General features: G+C 40.9%; 2 protein-coding genes across 6 annotated transcripts in view; one reads left to right on the top strand and one right to left on the bottom strand.

Annotated features, from left to right (window-relative positions):
- Nucleotides 1-17,604, top strand: part of JAZF1 (JAZF zinc finger 1) — a 320,674-nt gene extending 303,070 nt beyond the window's left edge. The window contains exons 4-5 of the mRNA XM_058527563.1: nt 8,146-8,315; nt 17,135-17,604. Coding sequence (XP_058383546.1) covers nt 8,146-8,315; nt 17,135-17,311 — 347 coding nt within the window. The 3' untranslated portion in view covers nt 17,312-17,604. The remainder of the gene's footprint in view (nt 1-8,145; nt 8,316-17,134) is intronic.
- Nucleotides 17,605-20,892: 3,288 nt separating this feature from the next.
- Nucleotides 20,893-27,070, bottom strand: part of TAX1BP1 (Tax1 binding protein 1) — a 75,948-nt gene continuing 69,770 nt past the window's right edge. For all 5 annotated transcript variants that reach the window (XM_058527546.1, XM_058527525.1, XM_058527533.1 and 2 more), the window contains exons 17-18: nt 22,142-22,224; nt 20,893-21,509 (exon numbers count right to left, since the gene is read on the bottom strand). In XM_058527546.1, the coding sequence (XP_058383529.1) occupies nt 21,308-21,509; nt 22,142-22,224 (285 nt within the window). In that variant the 3' untranslated portion in view covers nt 20,893-21,307. The remainder of the gene's footprint in view (nt 21,510-22,141; nt 22,225-27,070) is intronic.

Raw genomic sequence — 27,070 nt, 5'->3', positions numbered from 1 at the left:
TGTAACACAAGGAAGGTCAAAGCTAAGGATGGAAATAATGAAAAAATAAATCAGATCTATAGGACCAACTTGTGTGATAGGTTAAATGTAGGTTGTGTAGTCATTGTGATCATTTGTATGATTTATCTGTTTTTAAGTTATTTTATTTTATTTTATTTTATTTTTTTATTTTTTATAATTTTAGTTATTTATTTTTTTCCCCCAAAGCCCCAGTAGATAGTTGTATGTCATAGCTCACATCCTTCTAGTTGCTGTATGTGGGACACGGCCTCCGCATGGCTAGAGAAGCGGTGCGTCGGTGCGCGCCTGGGATCCGAACTTGGGCAGCCAGCAGTGGAGCGCACGCACTTAACTGCTAAGCCACGGGGCCGGCCCTGTTTTTAAGTTATTTTATAGCTTAACTACTTACGTGGTAAGGGTTGGCATAATTTTGTTGAAATCCGTACAATTTGACCTCTGTAGAAGTTTGTAATTAACACTTAAATGTATAAGAGCATTTTATTTTAAAAATTATGTTTTGATTTATTTATTTAATAGTATCTGAATATTTAGAAATATTTGTTAAATAGATTTATAGGTGTAAAAATTTAGCACTAAACCAAGTACCAATAGTTCTTAAGTTTTCTTATCAAAACAAAAAAGTCCTTCAGCTATTAAAGATCCAAGCATCTATGATGTGGAGTAAGGTCATGATAAGGCATTGGGTTGCTCCTTGCTATGGGAAGCCATCCGAGGGTTTTAAGCAGGCAAGTGAGATAATCTAATTTACTTTATGACTGTAGGAGGTCAAGAGTGGAGGCCCTGTAATCTTGGATCCCTTTCCACCACTAAAATCTGTGAAGTGTATTTCCTTATTCATTCAACAAACACATGTCCATTGGCTCCTTAGGTGTAGGCCCTGCCCTGGGCGCTGAGGCCATTATCAAAGATAATGACTGAGAGCCTCCAAATCTGTTAGAAAGTGTTGAGTCCTATGAGGGAGAGATTACTTCTGGCTTGGAGAACCAGGACCCATTCCAGAATTAAGGAGGAGATGGGAGAGAATGACGTTCCAGGAATGAGGCCAGGAGCAAGGAGGTCAAGAATTTTTGAGGCTTGGCGCATGGTCCCCAGAGCCATTAGTGTGTCTTCCATCGTCGTAATCATATGTTGCCAATTCATTTAGACTATTGCAGCTTCAGCTCATATAAAGTGGGTCAGTACCAACTAAAGCTTATTTACAATGATAAATCTATAAGACAGAAAGGCAACTCTGTGCTAACGTATTTGCCAGAATTTGACACCCCAGGAGAGTTTTAATTTGCTGTCACTGCAGTTACCACTTTTGCATGAATATTAATGATCTGCCTTATAAGAAAAATGTGGCGTATTGGGTTTCTGGAAAAGGTTGATTTATTTTTATCTATCTATATGTCACTATTTTATGTTGATGAATACGAAGAATGAGAACGCCATGGGTGCTAAAATGGATCGCGGGCCGTCTGCATAGAGTAAAGGGGTGAGCAAGGGGCAGTGAGGGCAGAGGTTTGAGAGGAGTGGATAAGAGTTGAAATGGTTCTGTGGCGAGTGAGAGTGAGCTCGGCAGAAGCACTCAGCCGGGCTCCTGGGCGGGGCTGTGGGCTCGGTCCAGGTGGGTGAATGTGTGTGTATATGTGTACAGGGACTCCGGACCAGCTTGTTTTTTCATGTGATTCATGAAACCAACTCTGAGTTTTACTTCCTTTGCTGAGGACCAGTAGGAATTTTTTCATAGTCCTGTGGAATGTAATTGTCTCATCATGAAATCCTATCTACTAGGTTTTGCTCATTTCCCTAACTGAAATGCTGAAATGAGCTCTTGGGGCTACCCAAGGCCTCTCTCGGCTCTGTCCTGCCTGCCTCAGGCCCCCACAGTGGGGGTTGTGAAACCATGGAGAACAGAAAATCCAACCCAAGAAAGATTAGTGGCAGCCAATTTTTACATGTGACAGTACAAGGCAAAATTACATTTCTTGTAGAAACTCTAACACTGGTGTCCTTTTGAAATTGATTGATAACATCTAAGACCAAGAAAAGACTAAGCCTGAAAAAAACAACTCATTTGGCTCTTCTTTGAAAGACTGGACTGTACCTGCCCCAGGAGGGCCAGGTCCCACCACTTGGCTGTGTAAGGCAGAGCCCCCTGCTTCTCACGTGCTATTTGCCCACCCCACGTACCACTGTGAGCAACTCCATGCCGTGTGTCCCTTTGCCTCCCTCCCCAGTGTTTCCAGGGCTTCGCTTTGTGGACCACATCTTTGTCTCCCTCATACAGGGGACATTCAATTTGAAAATAAAGGAGCACAGACTTTGGAACCAAAGACTCAGGTACCAGTCTAGTATGCCTGTTTCTAGCCAGGTGACCTTCAGCACATCCCTCCCCTCCTGAACCCCAGCTTTCCCCTCTGTTAAATTGGGGAAACAAAGGTTGGTTATATGGAAAGCACCTCTCCTAGCGCCAGGCTCATAGGAGGCACCCCAAACCTAATGGCAGAGGCATCTCTCAACTCCTTCTGCTTCCAGATGTGCATGTGGAAAACAACATTTGCTCATTCTTAGGGAGCTCCAGCTTTTATTAAGAAATCCTAGGAAGCACAGGTAGGTTTAGGAATAGAGGTAAGTGCTAGAATTTAAGAAGCAATTGACTTAAAGCAAAAGGAGGCCAAATCAAAAAACAGGCATTTTGGCTATCATGCCATCTAGACGTTCCTAAAATCTTCATATTCTGCCCATTGGTGCCCTAAAAATTACCAGCCTTGTGAGAGAACTAGGACTGGGACAGATCCTCAAAACTGTGGAACTTTGTAGCCAGAGCATCAGGAAAAATAATAACCATCCAAACAAGGAGATCGCTCCGCTAATCTCCACTGGGTGTTCACCCAGCATCCCAGCAGCCCGTCCTTTGTGTCCTCCTCCTTTGTGTCCTCCTCGGGGGCCCCTTTTGAGATGCAGATCTTTGAGGGCCTTCTTTTCTAATAGAGAACAGGCCCATCAGAATTGGAAATCAGATCTAGTCAGTCCATCTTTGTTTTAAAATACAGGGAAAATGTCTTCATGGTTTGTTTCCCTGCGCTGTCAGCTTCCCCAGGTGTTACAACCCAGAGGAAAGGGTCGTGCTCTGGAAGCCACTAAACGAGCCACCATTGCCTAAGGAAGCATCATCCGTGAGGTTTTCATCTGTTTTTCTTAATTAAGGTCTGCAGGCTTCTCTTTAGCTGTGAGAAAGCTTTCCTCTAGACCCTTCAAGACATTAAGCGTGAGGAGGGGGTGTTGGTATCTAGCAGGGTTTTTTCTGTTTTGTGTTTGAGCACCCCGTCTCTTTCAGTGGGTGTTTGCCAAGATTTAGGGCTGACGTGCAGAAAGGAAAGGATGAGAATGGGGCGGGGGGGGGCAGGGAGGACAAAGAGGAGATGAAGATGAGTGGGTGTGCACCATAGCGTAGCCTTTTCCTGCTTAGAATCCTAAGCCAGGTAGCCCTGAAGAAAGAATGCCCCCTGGGCAGACTGCTGACCACCCTCTAACTTCTGAGACATTACAATGAGTGTGGGCTTCAGGGACCTGTAAGTTCCTTCTAGTTGCAAAATTCTGACTCCAGACCCAGGGTTCTCCAACAGAGCTTGCTAGGAGAGCGGCCCTGGAGGACACCTGCCAGCCTGTCCCAAGACACCCGCTCTGGGCCCCAACAGGGTAGATTCTTCTGTGACTCACGTGCTCCAAAGTCCTTTCCCCCCATCTCCCTGTCCCAATTACTTACAACTATAGATAGGGTGTTGGGGGTTGTTTTCTTCTTTTACATCAAGGAAATACTTTTTCTAATTTTTGTTTAGAGAATTATGCAGAAATTAACATTTTTGGATTCTGGATGGTGAGGGCTCAGAAGAAGCTCCTCTTATTTCCTTGTCATCTGTCTCCTGGCTTGGAGCCGGGCTCCTGCTCTTCTAGGCATATAGGGTGGGGTTTAGGCAGGACCTGATATCGCCCAGTCCACTCATGATCAGGGTTGGATAAGTGTTTGCTGTGTGAATGAATGAATGTATCCATTCCTGAATGCCCCCTCCTTCTCCCCTAGAACAATCCTAAGCCTCATTTCAGTCTAATGGCCTGGAAGCTGGCTGTGATGTGTCCCGTTGACCCCTCCAGCTGACCTGGAGGGCAGTGGGCCCCACAGTGGGTGCACAAGATGGTCTGTGAGGTAGAAGAAGGAGATATGAAATCTTTACAGTTACTTAGCAAAATATCTGTTACAATTAATACATATATTTATTAACCTATTTATATGTATTTTATCCTCATCCTTCTATTTGCATATGTTTTATACAGTAATGCATTAATACATATATGTTATTTATAATAAATATATTCACACACACTCATGCTCAGGGAGCAGTGCTCACAATTTTTGTTTGACTGGGATGTTGGACCAAAAAGTTGGGAGGCCACTGCTAGGAGAACCAGCCTTGCTCCATCCTGCTTTCCCTTAATGGGTTGGGGAGGGGAGGGAATTCTCTAGCAAAGGTCTGGAAACTGCTGGGAATTCGTTCATTCTGAACTTAGCTCTGAAGACAGCAGATGAAGCAGAGATTGAAAATGAACCAGGTTGGGGTTTATTTTTCTCCTTGGAAAGACATGAGAAAATTCATAAAGCAGAGAGGGTTCGCCCAGATGTTTTTGTAACTAAAGACGTACCTTTAGTTTTAGGTTAGTTCTTCCTAGAGTTCAGGGATGTCTGAAAGGAGACCAAGGGCAGTTGTGTTTTTGGCCTCAGATGTCTGCAGGACACTGCGGGCCGGCTGGCAGGTTTTCCAGATGTTAGCACCAAGCAGATGCCAGCGTCTGAGCATGTGACTTTTTGGAACAACTGCAGCCTGTCTACCTGCCACGGGCCTTCTGACTGTGAATGAAAGATGGCAGCTGAGAAACAGGACCCGCCTCCCTGCTGTTGACAGTTCTCCTGTTTGACAACAGGGTAACATTTGGGGTACAGTAATGTAAGCAACAGGAGATCCCACACACATTCCTCTGTTTTAAAAAAGTGAATACCCTCAAGAGAGAGCAAGGAAACAGTGGAGGGAATAAGGAAACTGCTCAGCTGACATTTTGCTTCTTTATTTACCAAATACTCCTTTAATGCTTACCATAGGCCAAGCAGTTTTCTAATAAGTATTTTTAAAAACAGGACCTCTGTTACTCTTCACAATAACCTTAAGAGGTGGTAGCATTATTAGCCCATTTTACAGAAAAGGAGTCTCGAGCTCAGGGTGACATCACTTGCTCGGGTCACACAGCTTGTCAGTGGCAGCACCAAGGCTCACCGGGCTCCCAGCCTGGTCCCCACGGCCTTACAGTCCACGGGCAGGCGCTCGGCTCCACCTGCATTGAGAAGTCCAAAGCAAACGCTGTACCTCTCTCGATATGGAGTCCCTCTTACATTTTTTCTAGTGGAGATTCCCCAACCTTTCAGGATTATCTTAATTTTGTTTGGTTTCACGACAGGCTTTTCTAAAAATAATATTCTTTTGTATGTAATATTGTTTAAAAAATGACATTACTTACACTGTCTTCCATGCTTTGAGCACTTACTATGTCAAGTCCTCCTGTGCCAGGTGTCAATTCTAATCCTTAAACTGCAAGGAAGAGATTACTACCCATTTCACAGAAGAGAAAGTAGAGGCCAAGTAGCTTGTCACTCGGCTGACATGCCCAGCCACATGAACCAGGTCTGTGCACTGCTCTTCTTTCTTATAGGACAGAATTAAGTATCGCCAGGTCCCTCTTGATCCCCATCCAAAGGAGACGGTTAGTTTCACAAAGCACCCAAAGAACCTTGTGGTGTACCGATGACTAGGGTGTGTGTGTGACCCAGGTAGCCAAGGAGAGTTCCAGTTTACGCCTGTCGTCCCAGCGCTGGCTTTCACTCTCGAAGGCATCCAGACTTGGACGATAAATTGTGTGGTCCCCCTACCTGACCCCCTTGGGGCTGGATGTTGCGTGGTTTCTCGACACTGTGTCCTCAGCATCAACCCCTTTTGACCCGGGGGAGTTTTGCAGTTCTGTCTTCTGCTGGGCTTCATTAAGCCCTCGCTTGGTCTGAGGCTCCCTCCAGTTGTAAATATTGTGTGGGTCCTGGTATTCAGGTTAACAGATTAGCCTAATTAGATGGGGAAATCAGTCATCCTGGCTCGCGAAGTCCCGCTGGAGGAGCTTCACGCGATAGCATTGATGGTTCTCTAACACGCAATCTCAAGGACACCAGCATGTGGCATTAGTTTAAGCATCAAATGTCCTAAATAACGCCCTCCTTAAAAACAGATTTTGAGATTTGCTCACGGACAGACTCAGAGACGAGGCAGAGCAGTACCCCTGCGTAGTCTCCTCCAAGCATTTCCACACTGGGTCTCTTATTTCCGGGGCCTGCGGCCAGGTACAGGGGGCTTACGAAAACCCACGTTTAATTCCAAAGCCTCACATTTGCCGAATTGTTTTTTCTGCATCACCCGAGAGTTTCTAAACAGGCTTCAAAACAGACTGCTCTGAATTCCGTCTGAGTGGGAGATGGTGAAGAACCAGCAACGCAAAGGAGGTTGAGAGGGACCCCTCAGAGAGCTGCTGGTGTGGGGGCCGGGAAGCTTTGTGGGAAAAAGTGACGTCCCTTAAAGGCTAATTGAGAATGCATAGGCTGGGCTCAGTTTCCTCATGTTGATGAAAGTATCAGTCATCCCCACCTCACAGGGTCACTGGAGGATTAAATGAGATAATGCATCTAACATGCTTGACGCATAAGAGGCACTCAGTCAACCTGAGGTCCCTTCCTTACTTCCTGCATCCTTTTAACTGTTAGCCTCAGATGTTGGCATCCTTGTTCCTGGCTCAACTGGCTCTTCAAACAATCTTATTAATGCCTATTAAAATGAAACCCAATAAAAGTGCCAATATTTGGTGTTGAAATAATTGATGTAGCAGAGTGAGCCCATGGAGCACCCAGGCAGGCCCCTGGTGCAATTTAGCCTCACACCTGGGGGATGCATTTCACAACTGTAATTGCTACCATATAATTCTTATTAATGTTGTGCTATAATTCCTATTTATTCCACGGGGCTTGTAAATGCATTAGGACTTGTCAACATATTATTTTACACTGTTTATGATCTGTAGAATTATGTTCTTCAGGGTTGTATTGTGCAAAAGCTCAAAATAAATGGCTTTGGGCCTCATTAAAAAAGGGGCTGCTTGTTGAAGTGGTTCTCCATCCGCGTCGTCCTGAGCAGAACTCAGGGAAGTAGATTTTTAATTCAATTCTGAGCAGAGCTCTTAACCTCGGGAATACAAGGGAATGCCCCCTCCTGTCTGAGCTGTCTGACTGGTGGGTCAGCCCTCCCTCCCAGGGGATGTTCGGGTGGGCAGGTGCCATTCCCTGGGGACAGGTGTGGTGGGCATTGTCTGGTCTTCCACGAGCTGGATCTGCATCCTGACACTGAGAGAGCTCAGCATCCTCAGAGCCCCAGGTGTTCCTTCCTGCCTCCCTATCTTGGGGTAAATCCCTTTTAGTTGCAAATTTTGCTATGGTCTTCCCAGCTCAATCTATAAAGAAAAAGATCTGAAATTCCCATTGAAGTGTAAATACCTAATAAGTATAAAATGTAACCCCTCCCACAGATTTTTGCATTTACTAGGCCCATAAAGCATAAAACTAAGGAGACAGAATTCTATTCACTGGAATGTCAGGTATAGCTGTGTGTGTGTGTGTGTGTGTGTGTGTGTGTGTGTGTGTGTGTTGGGGTAGGGAGTGTCTTGTCATTGGTTATTTTTGGTTTTGGAGCCTTCCCAGCACCTCTGCAATCAGACTTGCCTGCCACAGAATCTAGTTCAAGTTCTTGCTCAGCTTCTAGCCATGAATTGTCAGGAAGCCCTTAACCTGGTCCCATAGGTGAGAATGCATGTATATTCCCCCCAGGGCTGTCTTAGGGACCATGTGCCTTTGCAATCCCTTTGTGCCTGAAATGCCCTCTCTCAGGGCAGTAGGGGCTGCCCCGTCCCATCACTGCCATTCCTCTTGTCCTGGGGGTGGCCGGAGGGAACTATGGGGAGGTGACTGCTCCTGACACTCCTTGCACTTCTCTGGCCCCGCAGGCAGTGAGTACGACGAGGAGGAGGTGGATTACGAGGAGTCGGACAGCGATGAGTCCTGGACCACAGAGAGCGCCATCAGCTCTGAAGCCATCCTCAGCTCCATGTGCATGAATGGAGGGGAAGAGAAGCCTTTTGCCTGCCCGGTTCCTGGATGTAAAAAGAGATACAAGGTAAAAGTACCACCTCGTTTGGCATAACTGCATGGAAAAGGGCAAGTCCCACGTCAGATAGCAGCCTCTTCTTGCTTCTGAAGAGAGCATACAGATACTTCCCTCTCCTATGCCAACTGAGTGCACGTGGTCCTCACTGAGACCCCTGCCTGGGCACAGGCTGCCTCAGGTCAATGCTGGCCCCTGGTTCCTGGGCGTTTGGGGTTTTCCCCTTCGCTGACCTGTGTGGGAACTGTAGGTCAAAAGAGATTTTTAGTAGGAGGACCATGTCTTGGATATTCTTCAAATTCGTGTCATATCAGGGGCCTGTCAGAATATCAAATGTGTCATCTATTTATTTGCCAAACACCTTCCCCAGTGGCTGGCTCTCCAGGAGGCTCACAGAAGACCACTTTGAAGTCTTAAAAGCCAGCAGATGGCTCAAAGAGCCCTTTTGGAAAACATTGTAGGATATTTAGCTTCCAGCTGAGGAAGTTCTTGCTCCCTTCCCAGCACTGGCATGAAGGGAGATCAGGAGAAAAAGGGGCTTTGATATTTTTCTCACCAATCCACTCACTTCGGCTTCAGCGTCCTGTCTGTAGATGGCACAGAACTGTGTCTCTGAGGGCCTGACTCTGGATGTCATGGGCAGCTGGGGGCACTAAATTTTCTATTAAGAAAACTCAAAGGGACAGAACAATGAGAAACACCCACAACATTCAAGTGTGGGTCCCAAGGGCACTTTAAAGAACAAATTTGCTGTGGCTGGCCTGGTGGCACAGCGGTTAAGTGTGTGCACTCCGCTTCGGCAGCCCAGGGTTCACAGATTCCGATCCCAGGCGCGCACGGACGCCCTGCTTGTCAAGCCATGCTGTGGCAGCGTCCCATATAAAGTAGAGGAGGATAGGCATGGATGTTAGCCCAGGGCCAGTCTTCCTCAGCAAAAGGAGGAGGATTGGCATCGGATGTTAGCTCAGGGCTAATCTTCCTCACAAAAAAGAAAAAAAAAATTGCAAACTTTCCCAGGAGGTATTAGCAGCCCTTCAAAATCCAACTGTGAGACAGAAATATAAAAATCAGAAACATACCTGGTACATTTGATGATATGCTAATTTCCCCATGGCTGAGCAGATTGACTGTTTTTTAAAAAGACTTGAAAAATGGGTGATAGCATTAAGCACTTATATTGCTCCTTCTTAAATATGTGTCTCTGAACACTACAAAAAATCTATTTCAATACTTTGTATACCTGCTACTGATATAAAAGCGTGAAACACAAATGTATCACAAGGTCAGTGGCCTGAAGTTTCACCTACTGTATATACTACTTATATTTTACCATAAAGTCCAGATGCTCTTTGTCTAAACTGAAATGAAAACCCAGGATGGAGATGTGAGAATCCCCTCCAGGCACCCTAAAGAGCTGTGTGGTCAGAATATGCCTCGAGATGCCCACGGACGTTTCTGTGTGTCAAAGGCAGGGAAGTGGGAGACGAGGAGAAGCTACTAAATTGTCACCACTAATGCCAGAAACCCAAGGGCTGGTGAGACAAGCTCATTTTTCCAGAGGGCCACTCTGCACTGCAGAAACAGATTTTTCCATTGCAAATTAGAGACAGTTAGAGAACGCTACATCGTACCCTGCCTGCCTCGGATGCAGTTCCCCCGAGCTTCCCTCAGCTGGCCCCACCCTGTGCCCTGCGGCAGCGCTGCCTTCTCTCAAGTGTCTGAACGCTGTGTGAGGGGTGCCTTGCACATCAGCTGTGTCTTAAAAGAGGGAGCAAAGTAATGACCTGGACTGAGGATGACCAATAAAAGGCAATATAAGCTACACCCTTTGTTCTGGCTGAAGAGGATGAGGCATTCTCTCTTTCCCACCTCTAGCTTCATTCTGTTTTACATCCTTTTCCTCTAGTCATTTCTGTGTTCTTGTTATTATTGCTTTACTCTCTTGCTCTCATTTTTCTTGGGTTTCCAGCAGTTTCCTCCTGCAGCTGTCTATATCTGGACTGATAGGAGCTTTTTTGAGTGTTCTTTCTCCATCTAAGGCCAAGAGAAAATTGAGTGAACCTTGGGCCACAGAGGCTGCCTGCTTCAGAACCCCTAACTGACAAATGACATGGGTGACAATTAGTGGTCTTGATTTCCATGAGAGAAGTGTGAGTTTCCTTTTCTGGGCCAGAATGCCAAGGAATGATACATGGGACAAGAAGAAGCATGTAACTACTTCTAACCAAGTGCTTGAGATGAGCATGGTATGTTCCCTAAAGCTTCAGTTTGACTCTTTCTGCTGGGAAGTTACTGGCCGAAAGGCAGTGGTATTCTCTAGGATATTAATTTCATCTCATTTACTGCATGACTGTTGGATTGGGTGTTGGTGAGAGGAGAGAGTTATGAGCTGGTGTGCTGTGGAGTCAGGCAGAATCCAGAAGTGCTGCCATCTTGTTGTTTATTCCCAGGGCTGACTTCAGACTCGTCTCATTCCCTCCCCCTGCTGGCAGGGAGTCTCTAACCAGTGAGTCAGTGGACCCTGACTCAGGATCAGCCCTTCTCACCATTTCATTGGCATTTGTAGAACTGAAAGGAGATGAGAATCTGACTTCTGAGACTTCATGCTGAGTGGGGTAGAGGAGAGGGGCCCAGCAGTACTGCTAAGTCTCTGTGTTGTTTCCCCTACGAATTCCTTTGCCTAGGATGCCCCCTTTCCCCTCCTCTTTCCATCAGTACCTCTCATTTTAATTCCCCTCATGTCTCAAGGCACAGCTCAAATGCCACCTCCTCTAGGAAGCCCTTACCAGTTTCCCAGACTGACTCCCCACTCATAGACTAAAGTTCTATCCTCTGACCTTTGCACATGCTTTGTTCATACTCCTGGCAGAGCACTTACTATCTTATTACCCCAAGGGTGCTTACAGTTCATAGACCCCTCCTCAGCACCCAGCACAGGTCTTGGACATACTGGATACTTTGAGGATAAAGAGATAGAGGGAAGAGGACAGTGTGGGCTCCCCCCTGACCACCGGAACCCCAAGCAGCAGCATGATTCATTCTTTTGGATTCCTCCCAGACGCATTCCAGGCCGGGAACGAATGATCACGTCCGCTTTGGCGCTGCTCACACTTTTCTTCTGACTTTAGGCAAAAGAGAGAGGACTCCCCAACCTTATAACTGGGAATAGGTTAAAAGATGGGTTCAAGTGCTTTGAGGTTTTTTTTCCTTTGATGATTTTTGTATTAGAGTGGCTAGGATTAAAGGCATTTGCTACTTTTCTTTTAAAAAATAGAAAACAGAACCCACCCCTACTTCCACCCCCACCCCTGCGCCAAAGTTTGTCTGAAAGAGTCTTCTGCTGCTTCAAAAACATTGTTTCACCTACCTTAAGAAAGCCTGGCTTCTGACATCCAGATACACAGTCAAGCAGGTGTGTAGCTTGGGGTTTTCCCAAGAAGGGCCCTGCAGCCCTTCTCTCCCTCAGTGGATCTGATCTCCTTGCATCTCCTAAGGGTCCCATCAGGAGCCCTGGTGGAAGCATAACTGACCACCTTTCTGGATAGCAACTTGGCAGTAAATAATTAGAACTTTAAAAAATGTTCCTACTCTTTAGCTCCATAATTCTAGAAATTTATTCTAAGCACATCATCAGGGATGCAAAGATTGATGTACAAGGATGTTCATCACATTACTTCAAGTCAGTACAAATTGGAAAATACTTAATTTCTAACAAGAGGGGAATGGAAGAGAATCTGCCATCAAAATCCTATTTTCAGATTTATTTATTTAGTTTCCCCCCAAAGCCCCAGCAGACAGTTGCATGTCGAGTTGCACATCCTTCTAGTTGCTATATGTGGGACGCGGCCTCAGCATGGCCAGAGAAGCGGTGCGTCAGTGCGCGCCCGGGATCCGAACCCGGGCTGCCAGCATCAGAGAGCGCGCACTTAACTGCTAAGCCATGGGGCCGGCCCACAAAATCGTATTTTCAAAAAACATTTGATGATGAGGGAATTCAATCTCATATGATATATATCTCAGAAAAAATACTGAAAGGAAATACCTCAGATGTTAAACAGTGATTATATCTGTACTACTTTCTTTTTTATGCTCTTTAGTATTTTCTAAATTTCTACAATTACCTACACTTGGACACAGATTACTTTATTTATTTATTTATTTTTTGTGAGGGAGATCAGCCCTGAGCTAACATCCATGCTAATCCTCCTCTTTTTGCTGAGGAAGACCGGCTCTGAGCTAACATCTATTGCCAATCCTCCTCCTTTTTTTTTTTACCCCAAAGCCCCACTAGATAGTTGTATGTCATAGTTGCACATCCTTCTAGTTGCTGTATGTGGGACGCCGCCTCAGCATGGCCGGAGAAGTGGTGCGTCGGTCCACGCCTGGGATCCGAATCCCGGCCGCCAGTAGCGGAGCGCACACACTTAACCGCTAAGCCACGGGGCCGGCCCCAAGGACACAGGTTACTTTAATAATCACGGGAGAAGAAAGACCTGATTCTTGCCTGAATCACCCTGGACATTCTGAATGGTGCCATGTCAAGTCCAGCGGGGGAGTGACTTGCATTTCAGCTGTCTGGGGCTGGTGGAGTGTCACCACACTGCTGTAAGTGTCTTCACTTTTAATTCAAACATTACCACTACCAACAACCCTGGCTTCTGTTTTTTCATTTTTCTTCCTCATCAAATCCCCAAGCAACTTCATCCTCTCCTTTATGTAGAACATCAAGGCCTGCCAGAAATTGAAAGTTATGGTTTTTATATCAAGGGCACATATATATTGTACTTATTCAGGTCTGGACACCAACAACAAAGATCAAATACAGTTAAGGACATGGTGGCCCAGCTTGGCGTCCAGACTTTAGGATTTACGATTTGATTAGGAGTGGAATTTTGAGAAGAGCCTCTAAATTGTTTGTTGTCCATTGACTGGCTCGGTTCCTTCATCGGGGCACGTAGTTCCTGATGGTAGAACCTGGCATGGAAATGAACTGATGCCAGCCTTACCCAGCCCACCACCTCAGGTCCTCCTTTGTACCTCCTGCCTTGCCCCCTGCTTCACATGCTTAGCTGTGTGTCAGAAGACCACTGTCATTCATAGACAGTTTTCTCCAGACTGGGTGTCCCAATCCTTCCCAAATTTTAAGATTTTTCAAAGACAGCCAGCTGGTTGTGCTAATTAATGAGTACCTAGCACTTTGGGTGCATGAAATTCTGGGGGAAAATATGGACTCTGGAATTGGGCATCCTTGGGTTCCCATTTCAGTTCTATCATTTACCAGCTTTGTGATTCCGGGAAGTCACTCGCCTTCTCTGAGTGTCAGTTTCATCTAAACCATGAGTATTGAATAAAGCAGTAGACATCCAGTACAGTTGTCCCCCGTGGATACCAAAATCCGGGGATGCACAAGTCCCTTATATAAAGTGGCGTAGTACAATGAATACAGTCGACCTGCTGAATCTGCAGGTTTAGTTCAGTTCCTCCGTATTTGCAGAATTTCGATCTGCAGTTAGTTGAATCTGCGGATGTGAAACCCGCAGATACGGAGAGCCAACTGTACATACTCAGCATGAAGAGTTTTTAATGTAAGTCCCCTTCCTTGCCTTATCGAAGCTTAATTCCCTCTCCTCTTTTCAGAGACCAGAGGATTTAAGCATTTTATTTTCAAGTTGTCTGCCATTATTTATTTTTGTTATTAATATTTTTGAAAGACCAAACATTTCAGGATCTCTGCAATTAGAAACTTCAGTGAATCTTTTTAAGCTCCTCAAGTCTTAGAGAGTGGAAGTTCCCATTGCTATATATGAATGAACAGATGGGGGAAATCTTGAGTCTGATTAGAGCTTGTACTAACATTCATGATAAGGGTGTTCCATGGACACTTGTGAACGTTAAATCACACCAACAAAGAGAATGAGATGGTAAGGTATGTTTTTTTAGGTTCTTTGGCCAACCCTAGAAATGCCACGATTCCAGTGTGCAATTGGCTTCCTAATTTTTACAGAGTAATAAAGCTATCGTATGGAGTTGGCTGTGTTTTCCTCACAGTCTCACAGCCAGACACACAACACAGTGTTTACACTGAATCTGGGAACAGACCACAGAACCTGCTGGAATCACCTCAACCTTGGGCTTGTCCTTCTCCTGGTGAACTCTGGATCTGGTTTCATGTTGGACTGGATTCTTATGGCTTTAGGAATTTCTGGTTTCAAAGCTTCCCTCACCTAATTAGTTATAAAAACTCAGGCCTGCCTGGATGGAATATCTAAGCCCTAATCCTGTTGGAGTTGCTGTGCCTTTTTGCTTGTTAAAGGTGTTTTTATTTTTGGTTTCCTCTATTTTCTGACAAGGTGTGAGTAGTACCTGGGGCACAGGGGTAGCTGGATTTTAATGATCCATTTTGCAACAAGTTCCCTGTGAAAACAAGTACATGAAATGTTTTAGTAACCCTTCGTCCACAGAAAGGGACCCTACTAGGTGCTCAATGAATATCTGTGGAGCTAATAAATGGGATATTATCAAGCAGGCAGATGCAAATTTCTAGCATTTGTGAGCCAAACTTCCTACCATATTGTTACTGTTACTTAGAAAGTTGACAGTCTTTTTCTAATTGTCATAAAGCTATTATTAACTCTCTCTTTCAAGTAGCTTAAAACAATGTATTATTCTTTCATGGTTCTGTGGGTTGCCTGGCTCCAGCTGGGTGGTTCTTGCCTGGGTCTCGCATGCAGTTGCACTGAGATGCCAGTTGGGGCTAGATACACAAGTTGGCTTCCTTACCCATTTGCCTGGGCCTCTGGTGGGAGGGCTGGAACAGGCATATCTACACATCTAACTGTCTCAATGGGTCTGATTCTGCTACTGTCACTGCTCTCCCCATATCCCACTGCAGCAAGTTCTTATTCCCCAACACGCCTCTAGAAAACCAGTGAGGTGCCTCCTCACCCTGCCTGCAAGGATTGACACAGGAAGGACATGGGCTGAAGGTGCAGAAGGCCGAGAGCCAGGTGTTCAGGGCAGAGGGTGTTTGTCCTTGTGCTTCGACTCACTGGACAACTTTCAGACTCCGAGCATAGCCAGTTAGTTGCTATTTGGCACCTCTGGTTTCAACAAAGTCAAGCAGGATTCTCTACCCTGGGACTTTTAAAAAGTATTAATGTGCACTGTGAATCTCTGAAAAGGAAATTAGTAATAACCACTGAACACATTTTGTTTAATGGCAACTCTCTCAACTTCTTCCAGAATAATGAGGCATGTTTAACAAATTCATTCACTCACAGATACTTATTGAGCTTCCACTACGTGCCAGGCACTGTGCTCAGTGCTCATGAAACAACAGCAGACAGTCCGTCCCTATTCTCTGGAAGCTCAGTAAGGGCATCTTATGAAGAAGGAGTAGAAAACGACTATGTTGGAATCCTTTAGTTGGGCATAGAACTGGACTCAGTGGGACTAGATTCAGGTAATACTTTAGGAAGCAGCTCACTCTTCTGGTGATCTGTATTCAACAACTTCATGTCTCAAGCCCTGCCTTCCCTTTTTACTCCCTAATCTGGCAATGGCTGACTTGGAAATTTAAGACCTATGCTCTAATACCACCTCTGCCATTTATTCTTTTTTTTTTTTTTAAAGCACTTTCCAATCCCCTATATCTTTATTTCTTTTTTTTCCCCCCCAAAGCCCCAGTAGATAGTTGTATGTCATAGCTGCACATCCTTCTAGTTGCTGTATGTGGGACGCGGCCTCAGCATGGCCGTATAAGCGGTGCGTCGGTGCGCGCCTGGGATCCGAACCCGAGCCACCAGCAACGGAGAACGCACACTTAACCACTTAGCCACGGGGCCGGCCCAGGCCATTTATTCTTAATTAAATCTTTCATTAGTTACTCAATGCCCTGAGCCTGTTTCCTCACCATTTAATTGGGATGAGCAATAGTAACTATTTTATTTGTTAAATCTGTAAAGTGATTCTACGCATGGAGTCTTACACTGAATATGCTAGAGCTAGCAAAATCAATTAATAGAAATCCAGAAAGCATTTTGATACTTTATGTATCTTTTAGGATTTGTAGGCCAGTTGGAACTCTTCTGTTGCTGAGACTTGCATAATGTAAGATTTTCAAAGTTCACTGTATGTTTAGAATGAAGTAGGTGAATAAAAGTAGGGCCTAGTCTGCCCATAGGTGCTTACGAAACACACACAATTATGATGGGGCAGGATTTGGGAAAGTAGCTCCCGCAGGGGCAGAGACACTGGTTTAATGCAGAGTAGAAAACAGACAAAGATTCTAGCTAAGATAGGAATTATCATCACAGTAGTCTGGAAGAAAGACATAAGCTGAGTTTCCAATCAAGAATTTATACACGTCTCGAACTCTGTTGCCCTAACCTGTGTTTTCTTTCTTTAGAAAGATTTTTTTTTGGCCATCCTGAGATATTTTTATGTAGTTGTTGATTAGCACTCTTCAGAGTGGAAACAAGATTCAGAGAAGCAAAGTTGCAGGCAGAGGGAACTGTGATTCTTTATGCAGTAAGTCTTAAATACATGTCTTATGTAAAATTTGAAGTAGTCAGTACTTTCACTTTCAGAGGAATTGAGGCATATTTGAATTGCCTTGAGTTAGCTGTGTGCCTGACCCAGTCTGCACAGCCCATGATTAACACACCAGACTGCCTGAAGGGTTACAACTGGAGTTCATGCAAAGCCTACTCTGTATACAGCTGCCATCCAGGAGATGTCCAGTGCAATCCAGACCCACACTGGGATTTTCTCCAGTCTGACGGACATTACATGACTCCATCTAATAGGTGATATTTTTGTCTTTTCCACAGAATGTGAATGGCATAAAGTACCACGCTAAGAATGGTCACAGAACACAGATTCGTGTCCGCAAACCATTCAAATGTCGTTGTGGTAAGAGTTACAAGACAGCTCAGGGCCTGCGGCACCACACAATCAATTTCCATCCCCCGGTGTCGGCTGAGATTATCAGGAAGATGCAGCAATAACATGCTGGTCATAACTGTGCCAAGAAATCCTCACCAGCAGTTGCTGATTTTGAAAACAGCCACCTTTTTTCAGGGGAAGCATTCAGCAACCCTTTAAAGAATTAAATGCATGCTTTAAATTTTTTCTGTAATTTTGGAATGATGTAACTTTGTAGAGTTAATGATTTTGTACATTTGCACATGTAACCATCATACCCATTTTCATTACTTTGATATAAGGTGCTAAACAAAAAATGCTCTAGGTTCTTCAGCACATTTCCCCCAAAACAAAATAAAATTGAGGGCATGTTGCATATTGTTTAGTTGTATTGCAGTGATATCAATTGGGGGGGGGGGGGTTGAGGGGCTGGCACTGAGATTTTTTTTCCCAAGATGGTAATGTGATTGAAGTTTTTCAACACATCAACTCACCATGTTCAAAACCAAAATAATACCTTCATTATCAAACTGGTTACCATGCCTTACATAATGGAGTTAGTATTTGTGAGTAGAAAGACTTTAGGTAATGGAAATATAAATAAGAAAGAATGTTTAACATAATATGCTAAAAATATTTTCATATTTAAATAACATACATAAAAGGTGTGCTTTGTGTTTTATATGATCTTGCAAATCCTTTTGCCCTTTAAAAAGCTGAAAATCTTGCCATCTGACTTACCAATCATTTTAGTGTTATAAATGGCATTTTTTTACAAAATGGTCTATTTAGTTCACTCATTAATTTAACACACATTCATTGAGTGCCTGCTGGGTGCAAGGGATTCAATTTATGCCTACTGATATTTGCGGACCAAGATACCAGTTTAGTGAAATACTTTTCCCTGAAATCTGTTAGGAAACAAACACTCTGAAATACTTAAGTGCAAATTTCGTGTGCGTGAAATTTAGTTCTATCTTCATCTTTAGGTGAAGTTTTAAAGCACTTTGTAGTTCTCTATTGCCAACAGACTTAATGTTTTATGTGTTGCCAATTTCTGCAACCACTGCCCTAACAAACCCGTGGGTTGCAAACAAGAAATAAAATTCCAAGCACGTTTCAAAGAGGAACATTTTTGTTAAGACCCCTATTGCCTCTTCTTCATGCTCATTGTGTTTTTAGACCTTTTTTACAGGCACTTTTTCCATCACATTGTAGATGTCTGTATTCCCACTGGAAATGTCTGTTTAGCTTTATAAAACGTTTTGCCGAAATATGAAATTGAGCCTTATTGACAGACAATTAAGTGCTTTTTGCAGCAGGTGGTCAAAGAGTGACTAATCCATGACCCGTCAGAGTAACCCACGTCTGGACCATTCCTGAAGTTGTTCTCACCAACAGTACCATCATGCCTTGAGTGTTCTTTTCTCCCAAGTGCTATTCCTTACACATGAGAGTTTACCAACTGCCTCATTATGCAATAACAATTGCTTTAAGATAGCTAACTGCCCACAAAACTGGTGAAAAGCAAACAAATTGCTTATAAAATAACTTTCTTCCCATGTTCCCATTTGATGAAAAGTCTTACAGCTGGGAAGCAGGTGTCCCGCCTCAATTTTTCAGACATTTTCAAAGGATGACAATTCTGTTAGCCAGATGGGTAAGCTTCTATATTCTTAAGTTGTGAATCCCTCATAATGAGGACTTTTAAAGTATTTATATAGAAAGACACTGCCCTCTAAAAATTTCCTCGGATCCCTGAAGAGTAGTCTTGGTCCTGAATACACAGTGTTATCCTATATGTTTAAAAGGGTGACCCACATGAGAAGCAGCTAGTTGGTGCATAAGAAGGCCCTACTTGGCTATTTCATATCTACCTACAATTGACCAAAATTTTTTTAGGCCAGCAATTATTATTTAGCTTTGCTCCTTCTAGTGCAAGAAACTGTAGGCTGGATCAGTAGTTCAATAGCTAAACAGTCATAAAATAGTCATTGTGCATGTTAAATTTCTTTCAACTATAAAACAAATTCCAATTTCTATTTACTTATTCATTGTGACAGTATTACTAAACAGGTAAGGATGGGAATATTTTGTTATACCGTGTATAGTGAATGTATTGTACTGTGTCTGTGAAAACTGTGCTTTAAATTATATTTTCATATGTTTTGTTGGGGACAGAGCACATTGTTTGAAAGCGACAGAGGTTTGTTTTAGAACTGAAGGCAACTTAATGAATCAAAATTCCTGTCAAGAAAAGCTGCTTATAAATGTAAATGAAATCACATTTAAAATAAACTGCCTCTGACCCAAAATAAACATGGCTCTTTATTTTCATTAGCGTCCATTATGATCAAGTTTACTACAGAAACTCATATATCCATTCAGTGACTTGTTCTTAGGCTGCCTCCTTTTTTGGCGTAATTCGGCTGACAGTTGTAGATTTTATTCCTTGATTTTTTTGCTTAGATTAGACTGCATGGCTTTTCTATCAATAATTAATTAATAAATTTTACTTATAATTTTGGGGCCAAACGCTACTTAAAAATAAGTTCTAGGTTAGTAAGATGAACAATCTCATTTCACTGGTAGCAGTAGTAGTACTATGATATTTGAAGGATAACTTTTGGTTAGCATGGTCCATAATTATTAACTGATGCAACAAAAATGCTCCTAATGTTGAACAAATTTTACCTGAATATATTCTGTTTCTTTATCATAAAACCTAACAGGAAGCTAAAACATGGAGTCTTCAATACTCTTGCCCTCTCAGTTCTGCCATGTCCTCTGACATCTGACTTCCTAATACTGTTTTGCCCTAGACACAGAAACCTTTTTAAAGGATTCCAACAATAGGCAAATTCTGCTCCTAGAAACAAATACAAGTGACAGGATGTGTATGCAATTCACATACAGAACCACAAAATGCCACCACACTGAGTGTTAGGTTAACAGCTAGTTTGCTTCAGAAAAGCTTAAAAATTTTGATAACTACAAAAGCAGCAAAATCAGTCAGTACTTTTCAACTTCTTAACATTCATATTTTAAGAGAGAATACAGTTCAGAAATGTTTTTAAAGGCCCAAAGAAAGGTGTTCAAGATGTTAATGAAAAACTATCGCCAATTTGACAATGAAATTATACACCTCCAAAAATGTGTCCTCTTTAATGTTAATGAGAGTACTATACACAGCAGAGACATAACGAACACATTATTTTGATTTGGGCTTACACATTACATTTTTAAGCACTTACTGAGAATGTTATTTCAAAGTTATACTCGCATCAGAAAAATGTGAAAAAGAAACGGATACATTTTCTGTGATTTTTGTCACAAACACTACTCTTTGGTAGATCATTTGATATGAAACAATTGCACTGACACATCTTGTTCATTTTCCCATTAGATAGAAATACAACTTTAAGATGGCTTAAAAATAATCATTCAGGTTATTCTGAAATTTTTTAGTCATAAAATCAGCAAAATCTACCTTCTATTAGCTCCTAAAGCAAACATTTCAAATACAAAAAGGATATTTGCTATACTGCAAGCATAGGACCTCATTCTACATGCAGCTCCATTTCTAAAGTGGGTTAAAAAAAAAAAAACATCATTTCATGGGCTAAATTATGGACGTTTCTGTATTCAAATAATTACTTTGCAAGACTGTTATGATAAATTCTTTTTATTACATAATATTTAGTAGTCATGCTCAATCAACAAAGTCAACAGAAACTTGTAAATATTCTGCTAAGTAACACTAATCATACATTTTTTTCAGTGTGATAACATTAAAATAATCAGTTTCCTTTATTCATATAATTTTGCAAACTGGGGAATAAATATACAAACACACAAGAACTTTTCTTAAGCAGGTAAGATTAATAGAGGTTAAAATTACACTTATTGATAAGCCAAAGACTGACCTGACCCTAACACCACCAAACTCAAAGCACTCTTGGTCAGAAAAGTGCAGTAGCGGGCACATGAAAGTGATACCTTGTGATCTCCTTAGTGGTCTATTTGAGGTGATTTTTTTTAACTGCTAAACTGTATTATTAACTCATAATAAAAAGTAATTAGTCAAAATCTAAAACATTCTGATCAAAATGGGTCTGCACATGCCTTTCAAACCCCTGCTGGTCATAGTCAGGAGGGAATTGCTCGCTGCACATCGGGCACACCTTCCAGTGACTTTCAACATGTTCTTCAAATTTGCTCTGATCATAGTTGGGAGGGAACATTAAGTCACAGAGGGGACACTTCTTTTGAACATCAAAGCTTGAAGAAATAGGAAAATGAAAGGATTACATATTTCTAATAAATTTCTAACAGTAATCTTCAGAATATGACAAGATTACATTTATCTAGCTAAACTGATATTCATACTAAACAACTTCCCTTGAAAGTCTTCAGTTACTCTAGAAACCTTTTTCTGCTTCTAAATGCTTGCTATTGACAATTGTGTAAACTATTTATAAAGCTTCTAAATTTAGTTTTACGATAAGATCGACAAAGAAAAAACCTTTTTTTCGTTACACGTTACAACCGTAAAATACAATCACATGTGAAATGAGGCTTAGTAACAAGAATTCTTCAATTTTTATCTAACAAAAAATGCCTTTTGTAAAACTATAAAGATTAGTATAACTTATAATTTCCCAACAGCATTCACTCAGTTTAACAACTACGAGTGTCTGTCAGCATTGGTTCTTCAAAGGACTGCATGCATCAGAATCACCTGGAGGGCATGTTAAAACACATATTGCTGGGCCCCACACCACGAGTTTCAGGTTTAGAAGATCTGAGGGAGGACCCTGATCATATGCATTTCTAACAAGTTTACAGGGACTACACTTTGAGAACCACTGGTCTATCTAATCCAAATTCTACACAGTAAAGAGGAAAATTACCTGGAATCAAAGCAAAAGCCTGTTCCATGCCCATGTAAATGCTGACTTGAAGGATCAGGAGCAGTGGGCTCATTCTCATCTTCCTAGGCAAGAAATAATTTTGCAACTTTTGAGAAAAGTGAAACTATATAAGTTCCTTAATTCAACCAAGCATAGTATAAAGAAAATAAGATTACACTTTTAAAAATTTTACTTTTATTTAATTAGATTTTCAAATAAACATATGTTTGAAAGTAAATTTTTACAGAGTATTTCACTATGGACTAAGTCTTACCTTCTTGAAATAAAAAGCAGTATTTAGTAGAATGGAGAGTATACCACACCTGCATGTGTGAATGAAGTAGAGATCAGTAGACTTTTTTGAACCTCTATGTAGGTAACTTTATTGACTTTATTGTTCCATACACTAGGTGACCACTTTCATAAAAATTTAAGACTGCATTATTTTTCCTATTACTCTCATTTAAAAACTGTTAATTTGCAAGACAGAGTGTTTTCTGACAATATACATCCACTGCACAATATACATAAATTATAAATAAAGAAAAGCTAGTAAAATATGTATGAGTTTGCATGTGTATGTTCAAGGGCACACACACAGGCAATTCCAACTGGAAAACCATGTTAAAACAAAGCAATGCACCAAGCTATAAGCCTCAAAATTCTCTTGTGAAAGAATAAAATTCAAAATTAAATATCTAACAGATTGTCAAGGAAGACTCCTAAAAATCTGTAAATCTGAGTTTGAATTTGAAAGAAAACATTGGTTTAGATTTCTATGCCTACATCCCTGTGGTCACTTTTTAGAGATCTGTATGTGCTACATCAACAGCCAAACAGACACCCTCACTTCACATCAAAGTAGCCACATCATCTAGAGTGCCCATTTGCTTTCTTCCTCTGAGCAGCTCTGTTAGCTGCTCTCATGTCATGAACTAAAAGCACATAAACAAGTAGTACAGGCACTGATGAAAGTCCTTATGTTGCTGGGTAGTCATGCTTGCCCTAGAGCTGCTATTAATAGGCTAAGTAGTCAAGTCTGTCATGGGAAGAAGTATCAAAAAAGTATATGTGGTGTGAAATTTGAAGTGAACAAACAAAAGACAAATTGAGTTATCTTTCGGGGGCGGGGGGGGGGGGGACGGGACTTGGCTATTATTCTAACAATTATCCCTCCTGAAAAGTCAAAGAGGTGGCAAGGGATTTTTTTTTTTCATGTTAATCAGAAAATACTTTTATTTACATATGATTCCCTTAGGATATAACTAGGCAAAAGAAAAACAGGTTAGATAACCTAATGAGGGAGTGTGAAATTGGGGAATATAAGACAAGTATTTTAAATACTTCCAAAATTAAAAGTCTTCAAGCAACTAAAATCCAGACAGCTTTTAAACCCGTAGATACAAAGAGGGAAGATGATACAATAGTTGAAGCTGCTAAGCTTAATATGTATGACAGTAAATTTAGATTCTGTGCCATGTTACTCTAGCTGCCAGATTTAGGCCTTCCAGCAACAATATCTGAAACACTGAATCTGCTTAAACAATTACATACAAAATAATAATAAAATTTTCTCATTTATCTTTGAAAAAAGAAAGCTTTTAAATTTTGAAATGCAATTTAAGAAAATAACAGGAAAAGATAAAAAAGAAGAGGTCTTGATATTCTACTTTTCAAAATTCCTAATGACACATTTATAATAAAACACAACTTTCTAGGAGCCAAAAATATAATGGAACCAAAAATCTCATAACCTCCTTTCCCTGTTTTAGAACAGCTAATAGCTTACACCAATTTACTGCTTTCTGTGAATCAGCTAAACAAAGTTTGGTGCTAGCTGCGGTGCTAGACTCAGACCAACCTTTCAGACATGTTAACCCTGCTTGTAAAATATCTGGACGGGGAAAAAAAGCAATTTAAACTTTCTCTTTCTTTTTAAGTTATACTTTCTAAGCCATATATAATTTGGTAATGACAACTCTTATTATTCTGTACCTTCTACCACCTAATACCTAATAAAAGGGGAAAGGGACTCGAGTAGAATTCTAGATGTTATAAGAAAGGGACTCAAGAGTAGAATTCTAGATGTTATAAGAAGACATAAAAGTTCTTATAAAATAAGAAATCACTTAGAGAAAAAAATGAAATGTAATAAGTTCTATGAGTAGCCAATTCATACAGTAAAGTCTCTTGTGATCTTGACATGCCAAATGACCAGTTCAAATTTTCACTCACAAATACATTTATGCTATTTTACTCATCAAGCTCGGTTAATTAGTTTCCAAAACCATACTAGATTAAATATAACAGATCGGGAAGTGAGGCTATTAAGGGAGGCAACTGTCAACAATGAAAAATGGCTACTGGTAAAAAGAAAAAAGCAGACAACTCAAACATCCAATAGTATTTCAGCACTGGATCACATAGCTTTCCTATATATACATCTTAAAACAATGTGAAGACATCGTGTAATGTTGATTTTTAAATTAATAAACTTGAGTCATCAAGGCTATGTTAGATATTCTGTGAGACGGCAGAGAATCATGTATTCTATTTTAGAAAGATTTCTACCCAAAACTACTAAGATAAGTTTCAGCACTGAAAGTTGTCAACCCAAAAGAATTTTGAACAGCAGGTTTTAAAGTAACAGTACCTAGCATTTTAGATTGCTAAAATACTCTTGACAGCAATGTTTATTGGGAATACCATACTGAAATCTATTGATGAACAATTCCAAATAATTACATCTTTCTTAAGGAAACAACATTTTTAATAGCATTTTAATCTCTACAAAGGTCTAAAGCATCTTACATTGGTCATTTACCTTTAGACCCATCAGCACACTATTTCTATTACAAACTTGTTTTTAAGCAAAGGAAGCAAGCTACGTTAAACTGAAGCTCTACGTAAAACTCAAAAACTTCTCATCAGATGCCCAACTCAAAATCTAGTCTATAAAAAATTCTTAGTTTCTTATGAAAGCTTAAACATCTGAAATAGTATTAAAATGGGTTCATCTCTTAGACAATAAAATAGAGTTAATCATACTAAATTCAAAATGTAATCATGATCATAAAAATACAACTCTAATATGATACAACAATTCCATTTCTGGATATATATCCAAAAGAATTGAAAATATGAACTCAAACAGATGTATTTGTATACCTATGGTCATAGAAGCATTATTCACAATAGCGAAAGGTAGAAACAACCCAAATGTCTTATTGATGGATGAATGGATAAACAAAACGCGGGATATTCATACAATGGAATATTATTTAGCCTTAAAAAGGAAGGAAATTCTGACAGACGTTACAATATGGATGAATCTTCAGGATATTACACTAAGTGAAATAAGCCAGTCACAAAAAGACAAATACTATATGATTCCACTTATATGAGGCACCTAGAGTAGTCAAATTCATAGAGACAAAGTAGAATGGTAGTTGCCAGGGGCTAGAGGGAAGGGGGAACAGGGAGTTGTTTAATAGGTAAAGAGTTTCTGTTTTGCAAGATGAAAAGAGTTCTGGAGATTGGTTGCACAACAATGTGAATGTACTTAATGCTACAGAACTGTACAATTAAAAATGGTTTTAAGATGGTAAATTTTACGTGTATTCTACCACAATAAAAAAATGCAGTCATGATCAAACCAACAATATATATACAGGAGCTAATGACTAAGTTATGCCATTTGAATCATTAGGATCCAGACAATGGGACTATATATAATCAGTATTTCCCAAACTGTGTTGTGACTCTACCTTTGCTAGGAATTATTAATTGAAACATTTAGATATCCTTCAGGAGTTAGTAACGAATGTCAAGGAAAAAAGATCCACCACTTAATAAAACTTTTACTGAGTTGATAATTATTACTTTAGTTTAAAAGCTTAAGAAATATATTTGCTAAAGCCAAAGTCAACACATAGGAGAAAAGAGAGTACCATGACTCTGGGTGACTTTTATATAAAACCTTAGAATTAATATTTATCTCTATCCCTCAAAACCTTGTATTATTAGGTAATATTAGTCAACATTCCTCTTTTTATGAGATGTTATTAAATTCTGCCAAACATCCATTTCTGGTAATGTATCATGTCAATGAAGGAACATCACTGAACTATGTAATTTAAAGGTATTTAAAAATCAGAAAGCAAATAATTTTGCAAGATCTTTACTACTTTTCAAATGTTACTTTTCTCCATATTCAGAATTTAACTAAAAATGGACAAAGACCTAAATATAAGAGCTAGAACTATAAAACTATAAAAGCCTTAGAAGAAAACACAGGGGCAAATCTTCCTAACATTGGATTAGACAATGGTTTCTGAGATAGGACCAAAAAAAGTACAAAAGTACAAGCAAAAAAAGAATAAATAGATAAATGTGACTTCATCAAAATTAAAAACTTTTGTGCTGCAAAGGATACTACCAAAAGAGTGAAAAATTAAACCCACAGAATGGGAGAAAATATTTGCAAATCATCAGAAGGGACAATAATCTAATTAAAAAATGGCCAAAGGATTAAAATAGACATTTTTCCAAAGACAATATACAAATGGCCAACTAGCACATTAAAGATGCTCAACATTATTAGCCATCAGGGAAATGCAAATCAAAACCATGATGATATATGCCACTTCACACCCACATTAGGATGGGCTATAATCAAAACGAAAAACATCAAGTTTGGGTAACGATGTGGAGAAACTGGAATCCTCATACACAGCTCATGAGAAAGTAAAACTGTACAGCCACTGGGGAAAGCAATCAGGCAGTTCTTCAAAAGGCTGAACATAGAGTTACCATATGAACCAGCAATCCGACTTCTAAGTATGTACTCCCAAAAAACTGAAAAAGGTATTTAAACAAAAACTTGTATACAAGTTCATAGTAGCACTATTCACAATAGCCAAAGGCGGA

Source organism: Diceros bicornis, chromosome 3 (assembly GCF_020826845.1).
Source record: "Diceros bicornis minor isolate mBicDic1 chromosome 3, mDicBic1.mat.cur, whole genome shotgun sequence".
In the NCBI taxonomy this organism is placed as follows: domain Eukaryota; kingdom Metazoa; phylum Chordata; class Mammalia; order Perissodactyla; family Rhinocerotidae; genus Diceros; species Diceros bicornis.
This window is presented reverse-complemented; position numbering and strand designations above follow the sequence as displayed.